This window comes from Zeus faber, assembly GCF_960531495.2.
Source record: "Zeus faber genome assembly, chromosome: 3".
Lineage (NCBI taxonomy): Eukaryota > Metazoa > Chordata > Actinopteri > Zeiformes > Zeidae > Zeus > Zeus faber.
Window position 1 is genome coordinate 23,032,545 of NC_137190.1, and position 20,786 is coordinate 23,053,330.

General features: G+C 43.6%; 1 protein-coding gene across 1 annotated transcript in view; it reads right to left on the reverse strand.

Moving 5' to 3' along the window:
- Positions 1-20,786, reverse strand: part of vps13c (vacuolar protein sorting 13 homolog C) — a gene marked incomplete at its 5' end in the record, with an annotated part of 85,169 nt that overhangs the window by 39,834 nt on the left and 24,549 nt on the right. The window contains 19 exon segments of the mRNA XM_079997289.1: positions 391-544; positions 747-847; positions 1,230-1,302; positions 1,647-1,779; positions 1,944-2,061; positions 3,563-3,695; positions 3,784-3,920; positions 4,056-4,170; positions 4,779-4,971; positions 7,511-7,653; positions 8,176-8,276; positions 8,572-8,710; positions 9,199-9,261; positions 9,412-9,586; positions 9,840-9,946; positions 11,253-11,383; positions 12,219-12,276; positions 20,123-20,203; positions 20,507-20,566. Of these exon segments, the coding sequence (XP_079853415.1) occupies positions 391-544; positions 747-847; positions 1,230-1,302; positions 1,647-1,779; positions 1,944-2,061; positions 3,563-3,695; positions 3,784-3,920; positions 4,056-4,170; positions 4,779-4,971; positions 7,511-7,653; positions 8,176-8,276; positions 8,572-8,710; positions 9,199-9,261; positions 9,412-9,586; positions 9,840-9,946; positions 11,253-11,383; positions 12,219-12,276; positions 20,123-20,203; positions 20,507-20,566 (2,215 nt within the window).

Genomic DNA, 20,786 nt, shown 5'->3' on the forward strand with positions numbered 1-20,786 from the left:
ATTCAACCGTGAGTGTGCTAAACGCTGCCTGAACTAAAGGGTAATGACATGTGGAGGTAAATAGCACAAGCTGGGATGTTATTTCTCTGATCAACATGGCCGAACATAACACGGATTCCTGCGTGACAGTTCATCATCTCTCTTGATATAATCGTTGTAAGTTTTATCAACAGTTAAGCTGGTTACTCCGCTACCACTTCAGAAATTAAATTTAATAAATACGTGTTGCAGCGAGCAGAAGTAGAACAAACAACCAGCATGTATGTAAGAATGTGTCAGTATGTGTGTGCACATATCATGTTGTGTGTGTGTGTGTGTGTGTGTGTGTGTGTGTGTGTGTGTGTGTGTGTGTGTGTGTGCGTGCGTGCGCATGCGCGTGCATCTTCCTACCCCTGATCTCGCAGTAGTCCAGCCCGACTCTGCGGAGGTAGGCGGTGACACAAAGGTCGTACGTCCTCATCTTGCCTTCAGCTCCAAGCTGAGACACGCTGAGAGCCAGAAGAGTGTTCTCCTGATTCTTCTGCCTGGTCAGCTCCACCAGGACCTGCATACACATGCAGATATAGATATACATGTTGATGAAGAAATAGTTCTAAAACACGTATACAAGAGTGGTTAAGTGAAACTAGTTGTTGTATACAGGCAGAGCAGTTAGAGCTCACATGTTTCAATAGTCCATTATCACATTTAACGATTATAAAGGAATGACAGGGCAAACAAAGAAAATGAACAGAATATCAACGTACCGCTTTTACTTCAAACTTGAACTGCACATCAGTGAGCTCCTCTGCTGCCGATAGTTGGTGGTCTTCATCCAGAGATTTCTCACTGGCGTCTTCATCGGAATCTAAACGGGAAGAAACCCGGCGGAGCCGTTTAATTAAATGTTGTTTTCATTGTTGTGTCAGTGCTTGCAAATTGAACCGGAAGGTCCCATTGTATCACCCTTGGTGGGAGAGGAATGGGTAAGAAGGAGTGAGTGATAAAGATAAAAGGTATAGATATCATGGATCTTATTAATTCTATGGAACGTTTTGCAAGATATAAGGAATGGCGCGTACATGTTAAATCATTTCCCCTCCATCAATCAACTTACTCCTGAGCTTCAAAGGCTTTTACCAAGGCATTACAAAGTTATGATCATTAAAAATATAACGCTCACAAAAGCAATATGGTTGCTGCAGCTTTGCCGAAACTTCAGAATAACCCAAAAGTGCAGCCAGACTGACCTGTTTCTATGGCGCTGAGGAGGGCGGGATGGAGAGTGAGCACTCTGGGTCTGGCCTCAGCCAACGACAGAACCTACAGGCAAAAAAAACAGCCGTTCAAAGTGTTTTAACACATTGTCCTACTGGATGTGAAATATTTCAGTTATGAGACACCAAATCTTTCAAAGCTGTCACCACAACAAGACAAGGCGTTAGACTAGATAGTGAAATGTCACTGTACCTCTGTTAATGAGACAGACCTAGTTCATATCAAACAATATTTCTAACTTTAACTCAAAAACATTTGTCTTGCTTTTCCACGGCATATAGGGTTTGCTGGCATATATCTTTTTTATTAGGATTTGGATTCTCTAAGGTTGAAAAAGATGTAAGAATCGCTGACATCCGTGCTCTGCTGTTGGAGCGTACCAAAGGTACCTTCTCGGTGGGGGTGGTCGGGGCTGAGCCCATGTGCGGCAGGGGGATGCTGTTGACCAGCTCTAAGACACCCAGGATCTTTTGGTCGGAAATCTTCACATGGAGCAACGGAAGTTCCCCTGACACTTTGAACCTGGAGCAGAGAACAACCAGAGGCCGACATCATCAAGCCTTTTGTGAGGTGATATAAATGATCTGAACAGTTTATACTGTATACTGTAGAGACAAGTACTTAAGTGTGTGTACTTTAACTATTCCCCACCTGCTAGCAAAGCTAGAGAAAAAGCCTTTCAGTACCTGGCCATCCGGGCGTCCTTCTCCACCATGCATTTGGCGAGCTGGACAGTGAAGTCCATAGGCTGGAGGATGTGTTGGACGGAGGAGCCCTGTAACCGTGCCGTCTTCCAGGCCTCACCTACCAGAGGTCATTTACACACACACACACACACACACACACACACACACACACACACACACACACACACACACACACACACACACACACACACACACACACACACACACACACACACACACACACACACACGTTCAAAAAGTACAATTCAGCAATTACAAAGACAAGCCATGAATTATGAATTCCAATGTGGAACATGTACAGTATGTATGTGATCCACTCTCTACTGTAATACTGCTTTCACACCAAAATTAGCGGTTAAAAATAGGCGATTGACACCTTTCCCATTGCCAGAAGAAATGCAGTTGTTTTTTTCGGCGGTGTCACGTCGGAAAAGGGGTGTGTCATGGTTCCAAGTGTGATTCGGAACAAAACTGTAGAGGAGGCAGCAGCATTCACACACAGGCGGCCATTCAAAATAATCTGATCGTTCATGAACGACCCAACTCTACAGTAAAAGCAACGTGGAGCACTGGCAGCATGCCCGCACCGGTCCTTAGGCGGCAGGGAGCGGGGACTGCTTTGGGGCGGCGCTGGCGCTCCTGGCAGGGAGCGTGGGGGTTCTCTGCTGTGCTCCCCACGGTGCGATCCCCACCCTCACATTTCACAGTGCCCCATGCGGAAATAAAAGTCAATAACTTCTGATATAGGATTCTAAATGGGATATGAAATGATGGAATGATACACGGATATTCCTGTCTATTGATGCAGCAGCGTTCGGAATTTCAATGTGCGTCGCATCGCACGGTAAAGGGGCCAAAATTTGCAGGTCGACCAAGGTGTCAAGTTCACATCAGAGCCGATCGGAGGTGGAGCCGATTAAAACCTGCGCCTATTGCAGGGTCATTTGACCCGGGACTGAGACCCAGGTTTTTTTCTTTTCCCACTGAGGAAAAATTGCGGATGTTAGCAGGTGTTAATGGGTTTTTGGTGCAGTGGGAAAGGGGTATTATTCAAATGGTTATTCATGTACATGGTTGTCATCGTATACCTAATGTCGGATCCCAGGAATCCTTTTCTACAGGGAACGAAAGGGATTTGAAGGGGGTAGGCTTTATTTTTATGCCCGCCCAGTTTCCAGAGTGTTGCGGGGATATCATACCGGCAGGAAACTCCATTGCGAGTGGCAAGATGGAGCTTACGGATGAGGATTTTAATAAGTGTATTTCTGCAGTGGCCAGTCTACACTGTGATGACGGTTGGAAACCTTTACAGAAACTTTGTCTGTGAACGTTGGTGTCCAGACAGGATGTTTTAGCTTGTCTTCCCACAGGCTAAGGGAAAAGTTATAGTAAAACTTCATTGTAAGGGTTAGGACAGCTGGGATCCGAGATGAGGTTGTTTCCAGTAGGGAATCATTCAATCTAATGCGTGCTAACAGATCCCCCGTGCCAGCAACACGATTGATCGAAACATAAGAAGCCAAAGAAAGTGAAACGCCCCATTATAGCGCCACTCCCACACAGACTTTTTCAAAAGTTTGATTTATGAGATCGTGTACCTGACTTGCTGTAGAGGAACTGGACACTCCGGAGCTCCAGAGAATATCTTTCATAAGCGCGGTCCATAATCTCCTCTAGAGAGGAGAAGCTGGAAGCTGCAGGCTGGTGGCTTCCCTGGTCCACACTGTTTAGCTGGAAATCACAACAACAGCCATTACACTCAGATGGGGGCGAGAAAAAAACCCTCAAACGGTTCATCTACCTCTCTCTCCAAACTGACCTGTAAGCTACCAAAGTCTACGATAATGAGGTCAGAGTTGGCGTCGTAGAAGCCAGACTTTGGCACCAGCAGATAGGACGGCTTCAGGTCGATTTTCAGGTCCAGAATCTTTCTGGTCTCGATGATGTGAGACAGTCCTGCAGGAGATGGATGAACGGAAATGTACTGCTTAGGATTCCAAAACAAACTGAGTACCAACGCTATTGTCCCTGGTTGGAAATTCGTTCTGAGTAATTTTTCCTCTACAAATTCCACCTGAACAAGCTCCTCACCGGTGGCAGTTTTCTCCTTGATCTCTTCCAGTTTAGAGAGCGTAGCAGAGGTCAACACCTCCAAGTTCACCCCCTTATCGGTCTTGAAGAACTCCACCATGCTGTTTACTGTCAGCTGAAAATCACAAATTGGTAATCACAAATACACAGTGGTGCTAAATATAAATGATTTTGTCTTTTTGGTGAGCGGCATCTGCAGGATTATTTTTCTTTATTTATTTTTATAAAAAAAAATTTGAAAAAGTGATAACTGGAAAAGTGTTTGTTCTCCGTCACTTATAAGTTTGATTTACGTGAACTGTAACTTTACTTTTTACTGTTTGTAAAAGACAGAGATGAAAAAAAACACGTCATGTAATCCACTAGAAATAAAAAATAAAATGCAGCAAACAAAAAAATAATCCTGATTTCAAAATTGCTTAAAGGTGCTTTTTGATATTAACTCTGTTATGTTAAACAATCTGCAAGTCGAGCTTTGCTGAGACATTTTGCGTTGGGTTATTGTTAAAAAACCCGATAACGGTTTTCTTTATAATCCAACATCCCAGAAGCTGGACACACCTTTACCATAGTTGGGAAAAGTGGGTTAAACCAATGAAATCACTTCTTGCTGTGTCAAGCTTGAAAATCATAGTTTGCCTCTAAATCACGGCAGCGGGTCCATCAGCCGCCCACTCCCTTGTTAGCACACGCTGTTTAAAAAGGTACCGCCTGCTGTTTTACCGCGTCGTAGATGATCTCCACAGGCTGGGAGTGGACTCGGAGCAGCTGGTCCGCAGGGTTGTCCTCCGGGTTCAGCTCGAACAGGATGCTGAGCAGAGAGGAGGCCGCGTCTCCCACCGAGGCGATTAGAGAGGGCACCCTGCCCTGCTGCTGCAGGCCCGTCACATACCAGTGCTCCAGCGATGCCTCCACCCTGGGAGGGAAGCAGGGGTTGTTCTATTGTTGTTGTTTTTTTTATCGTATTTGCTCTTCAAACACTTCAAACACACACTACTGAGCACTATGCACACAATTCCTGGAATTAGAGTAATTTGAAATTTGAGGATCTCGTCGCCCTGCTATGATCCCAAAGTTTAAATTAATTAGGGTGCGCCGACCAGCTCGCGGAGGTATTCACCTCTATATTCAACCTCTCCCTGAACCAGTCTGCAGTCCCGACCTGCCTCAAACAGACAACCATTGTACCAAAGAAACCTTCCATCACCCGCCTGAGTGACAACCGCCCTGTAGCATTGACGTCCATCAAGTGTTTTGAGCGGCTCGTCAGAACTCACGTCCGCTCCACCCTTCCTGACACCTTGGACCCCCTCAATTTGCAAGAATCACAAGGCCCTCCAGGGGGTGTCTAAGACAGCGGAGCGCATCATCGGCTGCCATCACCCCTTCGTACAAGACATCTACAACACACAATGCCTTAGGAAAGCACGGAAAATCACAAAAGACTACAGCTACCCAGTCTATAGACTGTTGCTGCCGACTGGTAGACGTTACGGAAGCATAAGGGCACGGACTACCAGACTCAAATAGATTTTTTTTCCCCCAGGCCATCATGCTTCTCAACCAGCAATACAAAGCTTCTTGATCGTATTGATCACATTAACACTTCAACATACGCTCTGGTCACTAAATTGAATGTACATATTCAGCTGCACACATTTTTACATTCTCTGGAACTGCTGCTAGTGTTTTATTTTTATGATGTATATGTTTTCTATTCCCGGCACATTATAAGCTATTTTTTACCTTATTTGTGACTTGCTTAAATAATTGAATATGTTCTTTCTAATGCCTTCCACGTAGTTGTTGCTGGCCATGTCACAACAATTCTACTGCTCAGAATGACCCTGTGCTATACTACATATATAAAGTCAATATTTAGGGTCTCAATAAGGGTCTATAAGTTTACTGTACTTGTTCTAATAGGTGTCTTGGTTGTGATTTTGAACGCTATTGTTCCATAATACCATATTAAGGCGCAAAGAGAGGTACAATTAGGGTCCATCCAGGCAAGATGGTGACAAGTATGAAGCCAAACTCGAGGATAGAGAAACCAAATGGGTCGTCAGTTGCTACATCCTTTTTTTATGTGACTGAACCATATTGTTTGCCATATTATATACAGTATGTAATGTGTGTTTTCAGGTCTTAATAAAAGCTTGTAAAATGTTTAAAAGGACTATAGAGGTAAGTCATAGTAGATGGAGATAGAAGTAGTAGTATATACTTATATTGGGGAGATGTGGAGCCAGAGGGAAAGGAAAGGAAAATGAATGATGGAGGGGGGTAGAGAATAGATATACATTTTAAAAGGCTGATTTAATTAAGAATGCTTTGATGTGTTTTGTATGTGGAATATAAAGAAAGTTGTTCATGTGTTAATGCATAGGGAAAAATAAAAAGACTTAAACTCTCTTTGTTTCCTGCATTATTTACCAACTTCTGTGCCCTGGTCATTCATTCACTCCCATATGACCAGACCCTGTCATTGACCATGGTCTCTTTCCACATGACACTGAACCTTTGAAGTGCACATTGCCCCGACTCACCTCTAGGGACAGTCAAGCACCGCAGAACATCCTGCAGTGCTTGAGAAATCTGATGCTAGGGTCACACTGCCGGCATGGGGGCTCAAAATCCACTGGCTGTTGTGGCGTGCCAAACATTTCAAACCTCTCTCCCTTTTCATATTTAATACACATTATATAGATAGATGGTACCTGTCTACTTATTTATTTGTATTCAAATGGTGGTACTTTGCAAAATAAATAACCTCTCAAAAATTACCTAAATAATCTTGCCATCCGTCCCTTAAAATAAAGAATTGTGCTTGTTGGAGAAACATAAAATGACTGTGGTGTGGTGTGGGGATGGTTTGAGCAGCCACATCTGACATGGATCTAGGTGATTGGGTCAGGGTGGCTGCATACCGGTTGCTCATTGGTTGGGCTAAAGAGCAGCAGGTTAAAACCCCAATCCACACACACACTCAGGATGGCAGCCCTGTCATGACATATCTGCTCCTGGCTAATTCCACCTAGCCTCCTCTCTACAATAAACTGGTGTTTATTGTTCCGCCTGCCACAATGAAGTATTCCTTTTTTAATCTATAGCTTAGGGGACGTTTTTCATTTAAAAAAAAAAGCCTAATCATGAACAATACACAGTGGTCCGGGCGTCCATTTTCCAAGGATCAGCGCCATTGAGAGCGTATCTTCCCTCCTAGTGGCTATCGCCTGGCACTCTGCGCTGCTCATTTGCATAAAGTTGAAACTTGCTCAACTTTCCTTGTTGCCGTGAAATGCCCCCTGCAGCTGGATGAAGCAGAGCGCCTTCTGAAATGTACTGCAGCCTGTCACTTTGCAGTGCCCCGTCACCAGCGGTGTGACCCTACTGTGAGAATCCATGTTTTCCCAGTGGAAATTGTCTAATGAAACATCTCCCACTCCACTCACTTGATTGCCTGCGCTCCAGGTCTCTGGGATATTTTGGTGCTCAGGTCGATCATCTGAACCTTAAGGATTTCCGGGACGTTCGGTTCCTCTCTCACTGTGATGGAGGTCCTGAAGAGCTTGAAGCTGATGATCACAGCTACATACTAGAAGATAGTGGGTGGCATTTTTGTCAATTGAAAGAATATTTTCACCACAAATGCTTTTCAAATCAATGAGTATCTACAAACATCCATGTACTTGAGGATGCTTTGCAAGGTGCTCATGCGGACGTCAATCTGCTTGTGTATTTGCCTGTGCGAGTGTGTGCCTTCAGGTTTGTGTTATTTGTTGTCATGTGTGCTGCTGTATTGCAAGCAAGACATGAGCAGTAAGGTTCATTTTTGGCTGCCAGACCAAGACACCAGTAAGTCCACAAGGTTCCTACAGAAAGACTAGGGAAAAAGTAAATTTGATTTTACAGTTTTCCACTGTAGAACACATACCAAAACCACAAAAGGTAACTTCGTTTTTTCTAGTCTTCTATAAATATCTGACACCAATAACTATGGTGATCACTCAATGAACTTGCACCAATAGAAAGACAGACACTTCAGCGGACAGGTGGATGGAGATATGAGACCGATAGACAAACAAACAGCGAGATGGAGGGAGCTTTCTAGGTTTACCTGCTTGGGTAAGGCTAGGTTGTGAGAGCTCCCACTGTAACCGATGGCGGTGTAGAGCTTCTCCTTCTCCTCTGTGGTTATCAGCTCATCCAGCCCTGAACCTGAGGACCATAGCGGGAAATAAGGTGTTAGAGTGAGTGTGTGTGAGGAGGATTTAGGAGATTCTGTAGTTTGAACAAAGGTAGAAATCTAGGTAGATCCTGTTTTTACAGCTAGATTTGGAGAGGTGTGGGGCAATTGTGAGGAGGAAGGCGAGGTTCACAAGCGTTGGGGGTTGGTGTTATGAGATTCTAGGTGGTTAATGGAGAATTTTGAGGGGGAGTGGTGAGGTATTGAGACGTCTGAGGAGGTATGATGAGGTTCAGAAGGAGTCTATAGAGGGTTGGGGAGACTCACTCTCTGGCTCTTTGATTTCCTCCTCCTGTTCTTCCTTTTTGGCTCTCCTTCCAAAGAAGCTGCCGAAGAACCCTCCCCCTCCCTGTTTCTGCCCTGCCACAGCCTTCTTCCCCAACAACTTCTGGCCTGAACGAATCACCTATTGGAGAGACGGAGACAGGGTGGAGTGGAGAGAGGGAGAGAGAGAAAAAATAGAAAAGCCGGATTAGAAACTAAATATGAAAGGATTGTAGCAACAGGGTAAAAGTGTGAGAGAACAACTAGGGGAGAATAAGAATGATAGACGGAAGAATGTAGATTTAAGAAAGATGTAAGAAAACTCACAATCCCAGCTTGTTACAGTTATTCACAATATGGCAGTTCACAATATGGCAGAAGTTTATTTATATTCTTAGAAAAATGCATGATCTACTTCCTTATTGTAATGTTTGACACTCAAAGAGATAATTCTACAATCACTGACACTGAAATTTGATTAACTGCGTTGCCCAAAGGCACATGGACAGAAGTTTGTTAGAATTTTTGTCACGAGGCCAATTCACACATTTAGTTTTCAGACGGTCTCAGTTTGACACTGGAAACCTCCTCAGCTCACAACTCCAGTCTTTAACCTTCCCTCTACTGTACCTCCATCTGGGCTTGCTGTCTGGCTAAAGTGATGTTGAAGACATCCAGAACTCTCTCCAAGTCCTGCCAGAAACATATCGAAGCACAAAGCACCAAATAAACCAATACAATAATACAGGAAATACCGTGAAATAGACAATAAACGGACAGATTTGTACTGCCTTCCATTCCATTTCTTTATTGTTATGACCAGCAGGAAGCGGGAGAGCCAACCTGTATCTGTCTGTCCGCCTCCTGGCTCGGCTTTCCCTGGGTGAGCAGTCTGGACTTCCAGGCCGCCTTGTACGCCTTCAGGTTCTCCCTGTGTTGTCTGATGTTGCACCATGACCACATCTGCTTGAACCGTCGGACATGGACCTGCACGATACTGTTGTAGCCATACCTCCACCTGTGTTGGAGACCAAGCATGGAGCTGGGTGAAATGACTCAAGGCTATTTAGGGAAAATCCACCCAAGTCACATACTTTTCATATTTAAAATCGCATTTATATAAAGTACATTTTCATGTTAGATATTGCACATGAATATACAATGAAATGCATTTATAATATTCTATTCACTTAGCACTTTTACTGATGCACTGTCATTTCATTTAAGTAAATAAATTGCTGTTTAATTCCGCAATCAAGTGGTGAACTGACCAGAGTTTGGCATTTTTGTGGACAGGAGCTTCGGGCCTGAACTTGCGGTATGGCCCGTTCTTCACCATGCAGTCGATGGACTCCAACAGATCCACCATGGTCAGGTACTGCAGCGAGTGGGTTGAAGGGTGAGGAGGGACAGTTTAGCATTGAAACATTTTACATTTTTCTTCATGATATTACATGATTGCAATATTGCAGGCAGAGTCTTCCGTTGTTTCTTAGGAAACCAGACTAAAGTTTAATGGTTTTGATTTGCTGATGATGATTTTCATGCTAGAAGTCTAGCTTAATTAATTAAGTAACTTAACTAATTAATTAAATAACTGAATTTAAAGTTTTTTACTCTCAATATTCCGAGAAAAAGAAGAATTCTAAATGTAATTTCTGAACCCAAGGCTCCAATCTTCTTCTGTATGATTGGCTGTAAAGGGTTTGGTTGGGAATTTTCTTCTCAGTGGTTTTTACGGAGTCACAACAGACAAACAGGCTCTTAAATGTCCAAATTTTGCACATTTGGCCCCTGTTCACTTGTTGTCGGGCTGTAAATCATTGGCCTGTGGGTTTACTTCATAGCAAATCTTTAAGAACTACTCTACGGTAAATAGCTGTTTGCCTGATGATAATTGTCCACCCCATCACTTGAGAGGGAGTTTCCACATGTTGTACGAGAATGACTGGATTCATGATTTGAAGGTTTCTGGGTGTTTACCATCAGCTAACGTACCATGAAGTCTCAGTTTGCCTTGAATGTTAATTATCCACAGGTCAATAAAAAGGTGCTACATATAGTCCTTCATTGCGGAGAATGTGCAATCTTGCTGTGACCGTTTTGAGTTTGAACAGTATATTTATATCCTGGTGCATTAAGGCAATTCCATGTGAAAAGGACATGGTGTATATCCCTGTACCTGCAAGTATCAGTTTCATCAGTATCATAATATTTAAGAATCTTCCAGAAGAACTTTTTAATGCATTTTCTTTCAATTTACAAATTCAACCAATTTTATATTGGGGAAAATACATATAACAATCCTCTATCCATGGAATATTTACTATATGAGCAAAACAGAATTTCTTGAATTTATAATATTAAAAAATATTTTAAAATATTTTTTATTTTTTCAACAATTGATAATATCCTGAATAACCCTATTCTTAATAAATACATGTGTTCAATATTTTTTTAATAGAAGCATACAAATGAATACTGTTAAAAACAAACTCATGGCCTGACAACATTTTTATGGCCATTATTTTTGCTGAAATTGAGTTGGGTTTATTTAATAATGGACCTATCAATATCTGAATGTCTCTGATCTGTGATATGACAACCATTGTACAAAGAAATACAAACACGCTTTTTGTGAAGACCTCTGAGAGAGGGCGCGCGAGAGAGCGCATGCAAGGTACCTGTGGTTTGGTTATCTCTATGGCGATGTTCTGGACCTCCAGGTACAGATTGGCTTTGGGAGATGTGAGCGACTCCACCTCAGCGTTGGGGTTGATGCACATCTTAGCTGAGGCAAAGATGGGCTTGAAAACTGCAATAAGAATTTAAACATTGATCAATGCTTCCCAAAATATAGTTAGCAAGTCCACAAAACAGAACAAATTGTATAGTTATAGTTATTCCCTCCACCAAGAGCTAAAAGTTACACCAGTCTAACGAACACAGCTTAACACAGCTCAGACGAATATGATTACAAACAGAGCTCTATGAATTCATTTTTGTAGTGGAGGTTCAAGCGTTATAAAATACTGAATCAGAAATAAAATGAACCTGCTTATGCACTAAGATAAATAGTTTTAAAGCCAAACACATTCAGATATTGGTACAAGACATTGTAATTTAATTATAATTTAAATTTAATCCAGCGGTCAATCCCGTCCAATAACAACTAAGATAAGTATAGACATGCTGGTAAAGATTATGTAATTGCAAAATATCAAAGCAGAATGTCACAAAACAGTCAACTGACTGTGAGTGTGTATGTGTGTGTGTGTGTGTGTGTGTGTTCGTGTAGGTATGGGTGAACTGAGCCATTTAATGGGAAAACATGTAAACACATGATCTCTTATGTTGTGGTGTCAGTGAGAGGATAAAATCAGCTGTGTGTGTGTGCGCACCTGAGTGCGTGCGTGCGTGCGTGCGCGCGCGCGCGTGCGTATGTGTGTGTGGTTGTGAACAAGACAGACTGTGCGTGGGCGTTAATTGGGGGAGAAGATAAAAGTGGTGTGAAGATAAAAGGGAAGGCCCCCTCGGCCCTCTCCGCTCAGCTCCTGTAGCTCAGCTCCTGATCAAACGAGCGGCTCCTCGAGGAGCCGTCTCCAAAAGCCTCCTCTTTCTCATGCTAATGCTGCGGATGAAACGCTCACTGTATTGGTAGTCCTTCAGCTCCTCGTTCTTGGTGCTGATACCGGCTTTAAGCTTGTCCTGGAAGACACCAGAAAACCAGCAGCGGCTTCAGGGAGGAAGATAATCATTAAATATATATTTTGACACACATATACGCACGCACGCACGCACGCACGCACGCACGCACGCACGCACGCACGCACACAGAGACACTGTGTGTTTGTCTGGATACTGGGATGAACTCTTAGGATGTACTCAAATGGCATTTAGCCATTTATCTTTGTGAGGCTATACACCGATCAGCCACAACATTAAAACCACCACTAATAACCACTAATATTGTGTAGGTCCCCCTTGTGTCGCCAAAACAGCTCTGACCCGTGGAGGCATGGACTCCATAAGACCTCTGAAGGTGTCCTGTGGTATCTGGCACCAAGACGTTAGCAGCAGATCCTTTAAGTCCTGGAAGTTGTGAGATGGGGCCCCCATGGATCAGGCTTGTTGTTCCAGCACAATCCAGAGATGCTCCATCGGATCGGACCCTCGCCCCGCCCATCCACATTATGTAGAAGAAAACTTGATTCATCAGACCAGGCCACCTTCTTCTATTGCTCCATGGTCCATTTCTGATGCTCATGTTCCCATTGTAAGCGCTTTTGGAAGTGGACAGGGGTCAGCATGGGCAGTCTGACCGGTCTGTGGCTATGCAACTCCATACGCAGCAAGCTGCATAAGCCCACAAGACCTGCTGTTTTGGAGATGGTCTGACCCAGTCTTCTAGTCATCATAATTTGGACCATGTCAAAGTCATTCAGATTCTTAAGCTTGCCAATTTTTCCTGCGTCCAACACATCAACTTCAAGAAGTGACTGTTCACTTGCTGCCTAATATATCCCACCCCTTGACAGGTGCCATTGGAACAAGATGGGCAATGTAATTCACTTCACCTGTCAGTGGTTTATGTTGTGGCTGATTGGTGTAAACAAGGATTTGTTTTCATAATTGATTAATCTGGTGATTTATGTTATTTATTTTAATAATTCAGACAATAAATAAGGTACAAAATGATGCTTAATTTTCATCACAAGTTATCTGAACTTAAAACAGACATCTTGAAACTGCTTAAAATCTTCAAATAGATGTGACTGTTCATTTTATATTATTTAAGTTTGAAAGCTGTTTGAAAGTTTTTGTTTGACAAAATGTGTTTTACAAACACTAAATTGATTGAGATTAAGAAAATGTTTCTTCATCAATTCCAATTTCACATTTGTTGCACCCGTAAACATAATTTAGAATCTAATCTAATGTATAATGTAACATTTTACAATGATGACTGTTGAATTAATTTTCTTCCCTATTTCCTAAACACTCACATGTATCACGTGTGAAAACAGATCATTTTTTGCTTATGAGAAAACTGTAGGAAATGTTTGGGTTGTGCTACAACCCTGGTTTTACGAGTGAAAAACCCTTAAAATCCTTGAGGCCACCTGATGCAAAGCTAGGGAGCGACGTCACCCTGACGATTGATATAAGCAAATGTCGTGGTGTTGTCAGAATGTATTAGGACGTGGTGTCACCTTACCCGCAGAGCAAAGTGTAACAGGGCCAACAGGACTGCCTCCAACTCCAACACCTTGATGTGTAGGGTCTCATGGCCCCCGCACCAGCGCCTGCTGACCATCTAGCCCTCGCAAACAGTGCCCCAGCCATACAGGGAGGCATCGTTTTTTATCACGAAACACAGTGTCACTGGACCCAGCCGGACCCCTTTCATCAGGTTGCTGGGGGTCAGACAAAATCTCAGGCCGTCTCGAGACTCCTGAGCAATGGTCAATACAGGGGAGAGGTCCCTGGATGGATGCACCCACTGTTTTATAAAGACACCCCTGAGCAATGGTCAATACAGGGGAGAGGTCCCTGGATAGACTGGAGACACTATATAGACACTGTTATATAAACCAGCGTTGCAGGGGTCTCATCCTAAACAGACCCAGTGGGACTGCAGCTGAGGCAGCTGCACCAGGCCAAGCAGTACAATATCCCGACATGCCCTGGTGACCTTGCGCAGCGTGCAAGTTACAGTGACGACAGCCAAGGCTCCTTGTGAGCGTCAGCCGTACACACATCGAGCGTGGGTCCAGATCGAGACCCAAGTACACAGTGTGCTGGGCTGGAACCAGAGCGCTCTTTTTCCAATTCACCAGAAAACCCAGGCTGCGGAGATGGTCGAGCAGCGCCCGACAGGATATGACAGAATTTTTTATTCCCTGGGTGTGCAGAGGGACAATAGCTGCCTCCCCACAAATAGTGAATGTTTTGGGGCCAGAGAGAGACCGAAAGGTAGAACCCAAAACTCGTTCGCTTGGTCCTGAAAGGCATACGCTTGATATTTCCTGTGCCTATTAACAACTGGTATGTGAAAGTAAGCATCTATCAAATCCACCGATGTGAACCAGTCTTCCCGTCGGATAGATCTGAACAGGTGGCGGTGTGTTAACATTCCAAGCAGGAGCTTTCTCAATGTTTTGTTTAAAATTCTCCGTCTCTTTTTGGAATGAGGAAATATCTGCTGAAAAGAAAACTCAGTTTCTCTCACTGTACACTGAATGGCATCCTTCTCCAGCAAAGACAGAATTTCCTGTTTCAGGATGAAGGACGTTGAGTCCAAGACAGTCTATGTGACTCCAGCACATGTGGGTGGACGAAGGGCGAACTGCAGTGCATAGCCCTTTCGAATCGTCCTCTCCACCCAGGGGGGAAACTGTGCATGCGCGTCTCCAACACTGAAGCAAGAGGAGAGGCATGCTCCGCTTTCTGGTCACGACGGCACCAGGGCGGATTCGCCCACAAATAGAGCCTCCGGCCACGTTGGCTGGGCAGGGAGGCTCACACCCATGTAAATGTGTTTGGTGACATGTCCCGGCCATGTCTCGGAGGCTTAGGGCTCATATTTTCGTTTCGGGCCCTGACGCTTATGGCTTTGAGTGGACAGGGGACGGCGATAAACACACTATGAAAACACACTGGAGGGAGGGAGGGAGGGGGAATAAAAATTACAACTAAAAATAAAGATATTTTGTGTAGATTAACCGCACGGCTTTCACTGGACGGGAATTGGTATAGTAGAGTAGAGTGTATTTTTCGTGCTAAAATTCAAGGTCAAGCAGACGGTACTGCAGCAGGAATCCCCTCTCCGTAGCGGGGACGTCTACCAGGTCGGAGCTGGTCCGTTCTGGGTCTGCGACATTCTTGGGGGCCGTCTAGATCCCGACCGCTACCGCTATGAGCCAGGATTCTGCAGGGACCGCTCAAATTTGCGGGTCATGGTGTCCACAATGGGCCCAAATAGGACAGAAGACCTTCATCGGAGCGTGTTCTTCTCCTTCTCAGATATCTCAGACAGGTTCAGCCATAGGTGGTGCTGCAAGCAGCAACACCGAAAACTCCATCACACGCCTTGGATGGTTGCTGAGGATTTTTCGCTGTGAGGGAGGGGCACAGGGAGGCAGCTACTAATCCCTCCACAGGGGGTATAGCCAGGTAGCCAAACTTCGGTTCGGTGTCCAGGGTCGACCATTGGTTGAACGCCTGGATAGGGGAGCGCGTCTTTTGTGGAGCACACCATGACCACCTCACCTCTGAGTAAAATCTTCCAGCACCAAAAGGGGACAAGGGCAGGGAGGCCGATCCCCAGCCTCCATAAAATACACGTCAGACAGCAGCAGGTTCAGGGGCTGCCCAGGGGATCTCAAGCTTCGCCACAGCTCGCTCCAGGAGGCATAGCAGCTCCTGGTGGAAAGGCCCCTGTGAAGGTTTGTCAGTTGTACCTCCTTCTCCTTCCCCCTCCCCCTCCACCTCGGAGTCCCACTGGGCTGCGTGGAAGGTCTGCCACTCCCGGTGTGTGGCTAACCCCTTCTAATCCTGGCACGGATGCTGAGGGAGATCCAGAGAGGCGGGGGAGCATGGCCTCAACACAAGGCCCGGGGACGGGGGAGCAGATTCCTCCTCTTCGCCCTCCCCCTTGACGCTCGTAAGCCTTTCGGCAGTACAGGGGAAACTAGAGAAGGAGCCAAAGATGTTGGCCCGATGGCGGATGACTGCGAGTGGCAGACCCAAGCAGTCGAGACAAAAGAACGGGATCGAGAGCGCCACTTCCGCGCGTGTGTGGCCAAGACAGTGGACGTGCAGTGGGTGATTATCTCTGTAGGTCATGTGCACATCATGTGGTCATATGTCACAGCCCGCACATGACTACAGGTTTCGCAGCAAACGTAATTAATCCTTATTTTCCTTTATAGAGGGCTTTCATCCATCAGCGAAAAGCTGAATAAACAAAGACGAAGTATGACAGCCCAATATATATACTGCGGGGCGGGCCTTATGATGGGAGCCTGAGTGATAAAATCACAGCCAGTCAAGGCCAAGTTGAGACTTGGTTGGTTTAAAGGGGCTTCCAGCTTACTTTAGTGGAGCTGTCTGGAGACAGCTTTAGGCACAGTAGGAATTCAAGTTCGAAATGAAGTAAAATAGTGTTTGACGAGTCGTTCTTGATTAAAGCATCACCTGTTTAAACAATCTGAAATGTTTGATACAACCTATGCTCGCTTTAAATCAACCAGTTGACCATTTATGTAGGGCAGTGAATCAGAAATATGAGTACACGATAAGGCTTTAACATCCGTGTATAATGGTAAATGGACTGCATCTGATATAGCGCTTTTCCAGTCTTGCGACCACTCAAAGCGCTTTACAAAACACGCCTCACATTCACACATACATTCATGCGTCGATGGCAGCGACAACCATGCAAGGTGCACACCAGCTCATTGAGAGCACTTCAGGGTTCAGTGTCTTGCTCAAGGACACTTCGACGTGCTGCCAGGAGGAACAGGGGACGGAACCAGGAACCCTCTGATTACTGGACGTCCCGCTCTACCTCCTGCGCCACTGTCGCCCTGTATACACCTTGACTGTTTCCAGATACATGTTGACAGTAAACTACAATCTCTTGTGCTTTGGCTCCATAATTAAGAACCTTTAGAAATACATTTCAAAATGTATGACAAACTGTATTGAAATTGAGTCACCCCCCCCAGCCATATTACTGTTTGAAAGTTTTATAAATCTATGGTACATTTACAGTGTGAAGCAAAATAACTTAAACAACGATGCTACATTATGTGTGAGTGTGTTTGCCCAGTTACTGTGGAGAGCCACGCACTGCCACGCCACATCAACATTCAGGATTGGTAGGCGCACGCGCACATGCACGCGCGCGCACACACACACACACACACACACACACACACACACACACACACACACACACACACACACACACACACACACACACACACACACACACACACACACACACACACACACACACACAAACACAGTTATATCACCTGACACCAGAATTCCTAAATGCACAGACACATTGTGTGTTTTGTTAGTTTGCATAATATCTACAGTGACTCCCTACTGTGACCAAGTAAACACCAGAGCGTCACGACAGGAAATGACATCCTCTTCATTTTAGCTTGGTGAAGGGATTAGGGTTACTGAAATTCTTATGTAATGAATATGTCACATTTAAGCACATTTGTTCATGGAGTTAAGGGTGTCTGCAGGTACTTTTTAGGACTGTACTAGCAGACAGACTAATTAACCTGATGACAGATTTTTAGACACATCTTGTATTTAATAAAGTATAAAGTGAGTTGGGTTCATCTAGAATAGGTTAGTGCAATAGGTAAGTACGAAGTATTACAGTAGGGTTTATAACGTCAGGAATGATGACTGATGCAGAAGAACCTGTCTCATTCTGACAAAAACAAATATGCATAAATAAACCAGATATATGTTTAGGTTGAAATTAAGGGTTACTCACATTGGTAAAACTGGTTTAAAGACCTGCGGACACCCCTGGACTAGAAATCACTATAAATATATAACAATTCAACATTTGAAAGTGATACAACACAGAGATCTGAACCTGAACTGTTAATGAAGCAGCCTCAGCAGTATGGACTGTTTACAAACTGTTGTGCGAGAGCTGCTTTTCATTGCAAAAAACGAGCCTCTCAACCGCCAGCATGTGACAGAATCTATCCATATTCACCACAGCTCTTCTTCTGACATTTACCAACAAAAACAAGAGCAATGGAACATATCACATGCCGTCGAACCGTGGAGTAAAGAGGAGCAGCGGCTTCACCTTACACATGGTTCATACATAACCACGCCGAGAGAAGTGAGCACTATAATGCTGCCGCCAGAAGGCCGATTTTTATGGAACAGGGAAGTTGCTCCTAGAGTATGATATCGCCCTGCAGGTAACACAACACGCACACTGGCATCTGGTATATGATTTTATCCACATTATATTATAGTACTACAAGTATGGAAAAAAGAGTGAAAAAAAAAAAAAGGTAGCTTCACCAGGACCTGAAAACACTACTCACTAGGGCTGTCACCATCATGGCATTTTAGTTGACATTTAGTTGACTTTTCATTAAAGTTTAGTTGACGTTTAGTGGACTTTGAGTTGATCTTAAATTGACCTTTCGTTGACCTTTAGTTGATTTAGTTATTGGTTTAAGCAGTTGACTTTTCGTTAGAGTTTAGTTGCGTTTAGTTGATGTTTAGTTGTTCGATAGCTGACGTTAAGCTTAAGTTTAGTTGACGTTTAGTTGACGTTTGGTTGACTTAGTTGAATTATGGAAATCACTGCTGTTAAGAAATGAACAGTGTCTTTTTTTCATTTGGTGCCACTATCATAGTAGAATCTTCGTATAATCTCATTTGTAGAAGTGCTATCTCTTGTCATATGGGTTCAAGTAGTTTACCTTTCATTGACGTTTAATTTACCTTAAGTTGATGTTTAGTTGAATATTAGTTGACGTTAAGTTTACGTTTAGTTGACCTTTGAGTCAACATATAGTTGACGTTACTTTAAATTTTGGTTGACTTTTAGCTGAGTTATACAAATAATTGCTATTAACAAATGAATGGCTCATAATTTGTAAGAAAGTTATCTATTGTCGCATTGATTATGAAGTCTTGATATAATTTGCCTTTTGTTCTCATCTTGATTATTAGACCCTTTGTTCTTCCCTGGAAGACACTTGCTGTCTTACGTTCTCCCTTTGCATTGTTCCAAAAAAATTTGCATTTATATTATCTTTTCATTATGTACTGCATGTGCTTTTGAGCTCCATTGAAACTAAACATCTCATCACATGCTCAAATGTCACATGTCCAAACGACCGGACCCCATGGTTGGTGCAGGTGCAATGTTATGAGCCCCTCAGTGAGTGTGATGAGGATACTCAGGTCCGTCATGCATGCTTCCTACAGGGCTTGTCCCATCACCGTGTCAACCAAACCAATGTTACGAAAGACGGCTTTTCATTTTTTTTTTTATTTGTTGTGTCATCTTTTACCAAATCAGGAGAGAAACCCAGTGGAACTATTAAGTTCTGTAACATTTATTGGCCTGTTTCCCTACAGTCTAGGTTCATATTTTATATGAAATGGGAAAATATATAGAACTGTAGTTATGACATATTATGGCGCCTAGCACAAGATAAGTATTGAAAGGACTTAAGATAAAGTGCAACTCTACCTAACTTGAGAGAAAGATAGATGTATACACTTTTAGAAATAAACTTTGAAAATGTAAAATGAGTTACGCTTAAGGGGAGGTCATGCCTCATTTTATTACATGTTACATCCATTTTAACAAGGAACCCTCTAGTGCTGATACAAAAACAAATCCTTCCAAAGATCTATATCTATATACATAACACTATGAAAATATATCCATTTCTCCTGCATCACATGGACAATCTGTGTCCAAAATGTGATAAAAAATAAAATAAAAATCCATAAAGAAATGAAAATCATGTCTTACCATAATCTCCTCATGGGATCCTCTGTAGAAGATGGGGCTGTTCACATTCCAGTAGGCACACAGACACTCCAGACGACCCAGCTAGAGATGAGAACAGTCACTTCTTTACACAGCTTTAGTATACAGATATTAAAATATTACAATTCGATTGATAATATTAGAGGTGCAAACTGAAGATGGCAAAACATTGTGACACGTTACGAATCCCAACCCCTGTCGGGTGTCCGAGGACGTTCCCAAGACCACCAGAAAGAGAACATAAACAGAATTGGAGGGCATTCTTTCTTTGACTAATATGCAGCATCATTAACTATTTGGTTTCTCAGAGCAAGGACTCAACTTTTACATGACAGCAAACGTGTTCAGTTGAACCTGAACTGTTACCTTGTAGATGATCTTGGCTGCTTCATTCAGGATGCACGTCTTCCAGTTCTCATCAGCTGTCTAGAGACGCAAACGGTCCAAGGAAGACAATGGTGACTTCATAAAAAGTTTCGTTTCAAATTGTAGGTTAGCTATTATGTTCGGTTTAGTAACAATTGTGCCCAACCCTCGGGGCTTTGTAGAGACATTTCACTGCATATATGTATGAACATATGTATATGTATGTGACAAATAAATCTCTTGAATCGTGAATAAAATGTAATGTGTTTGGCAGATCAAG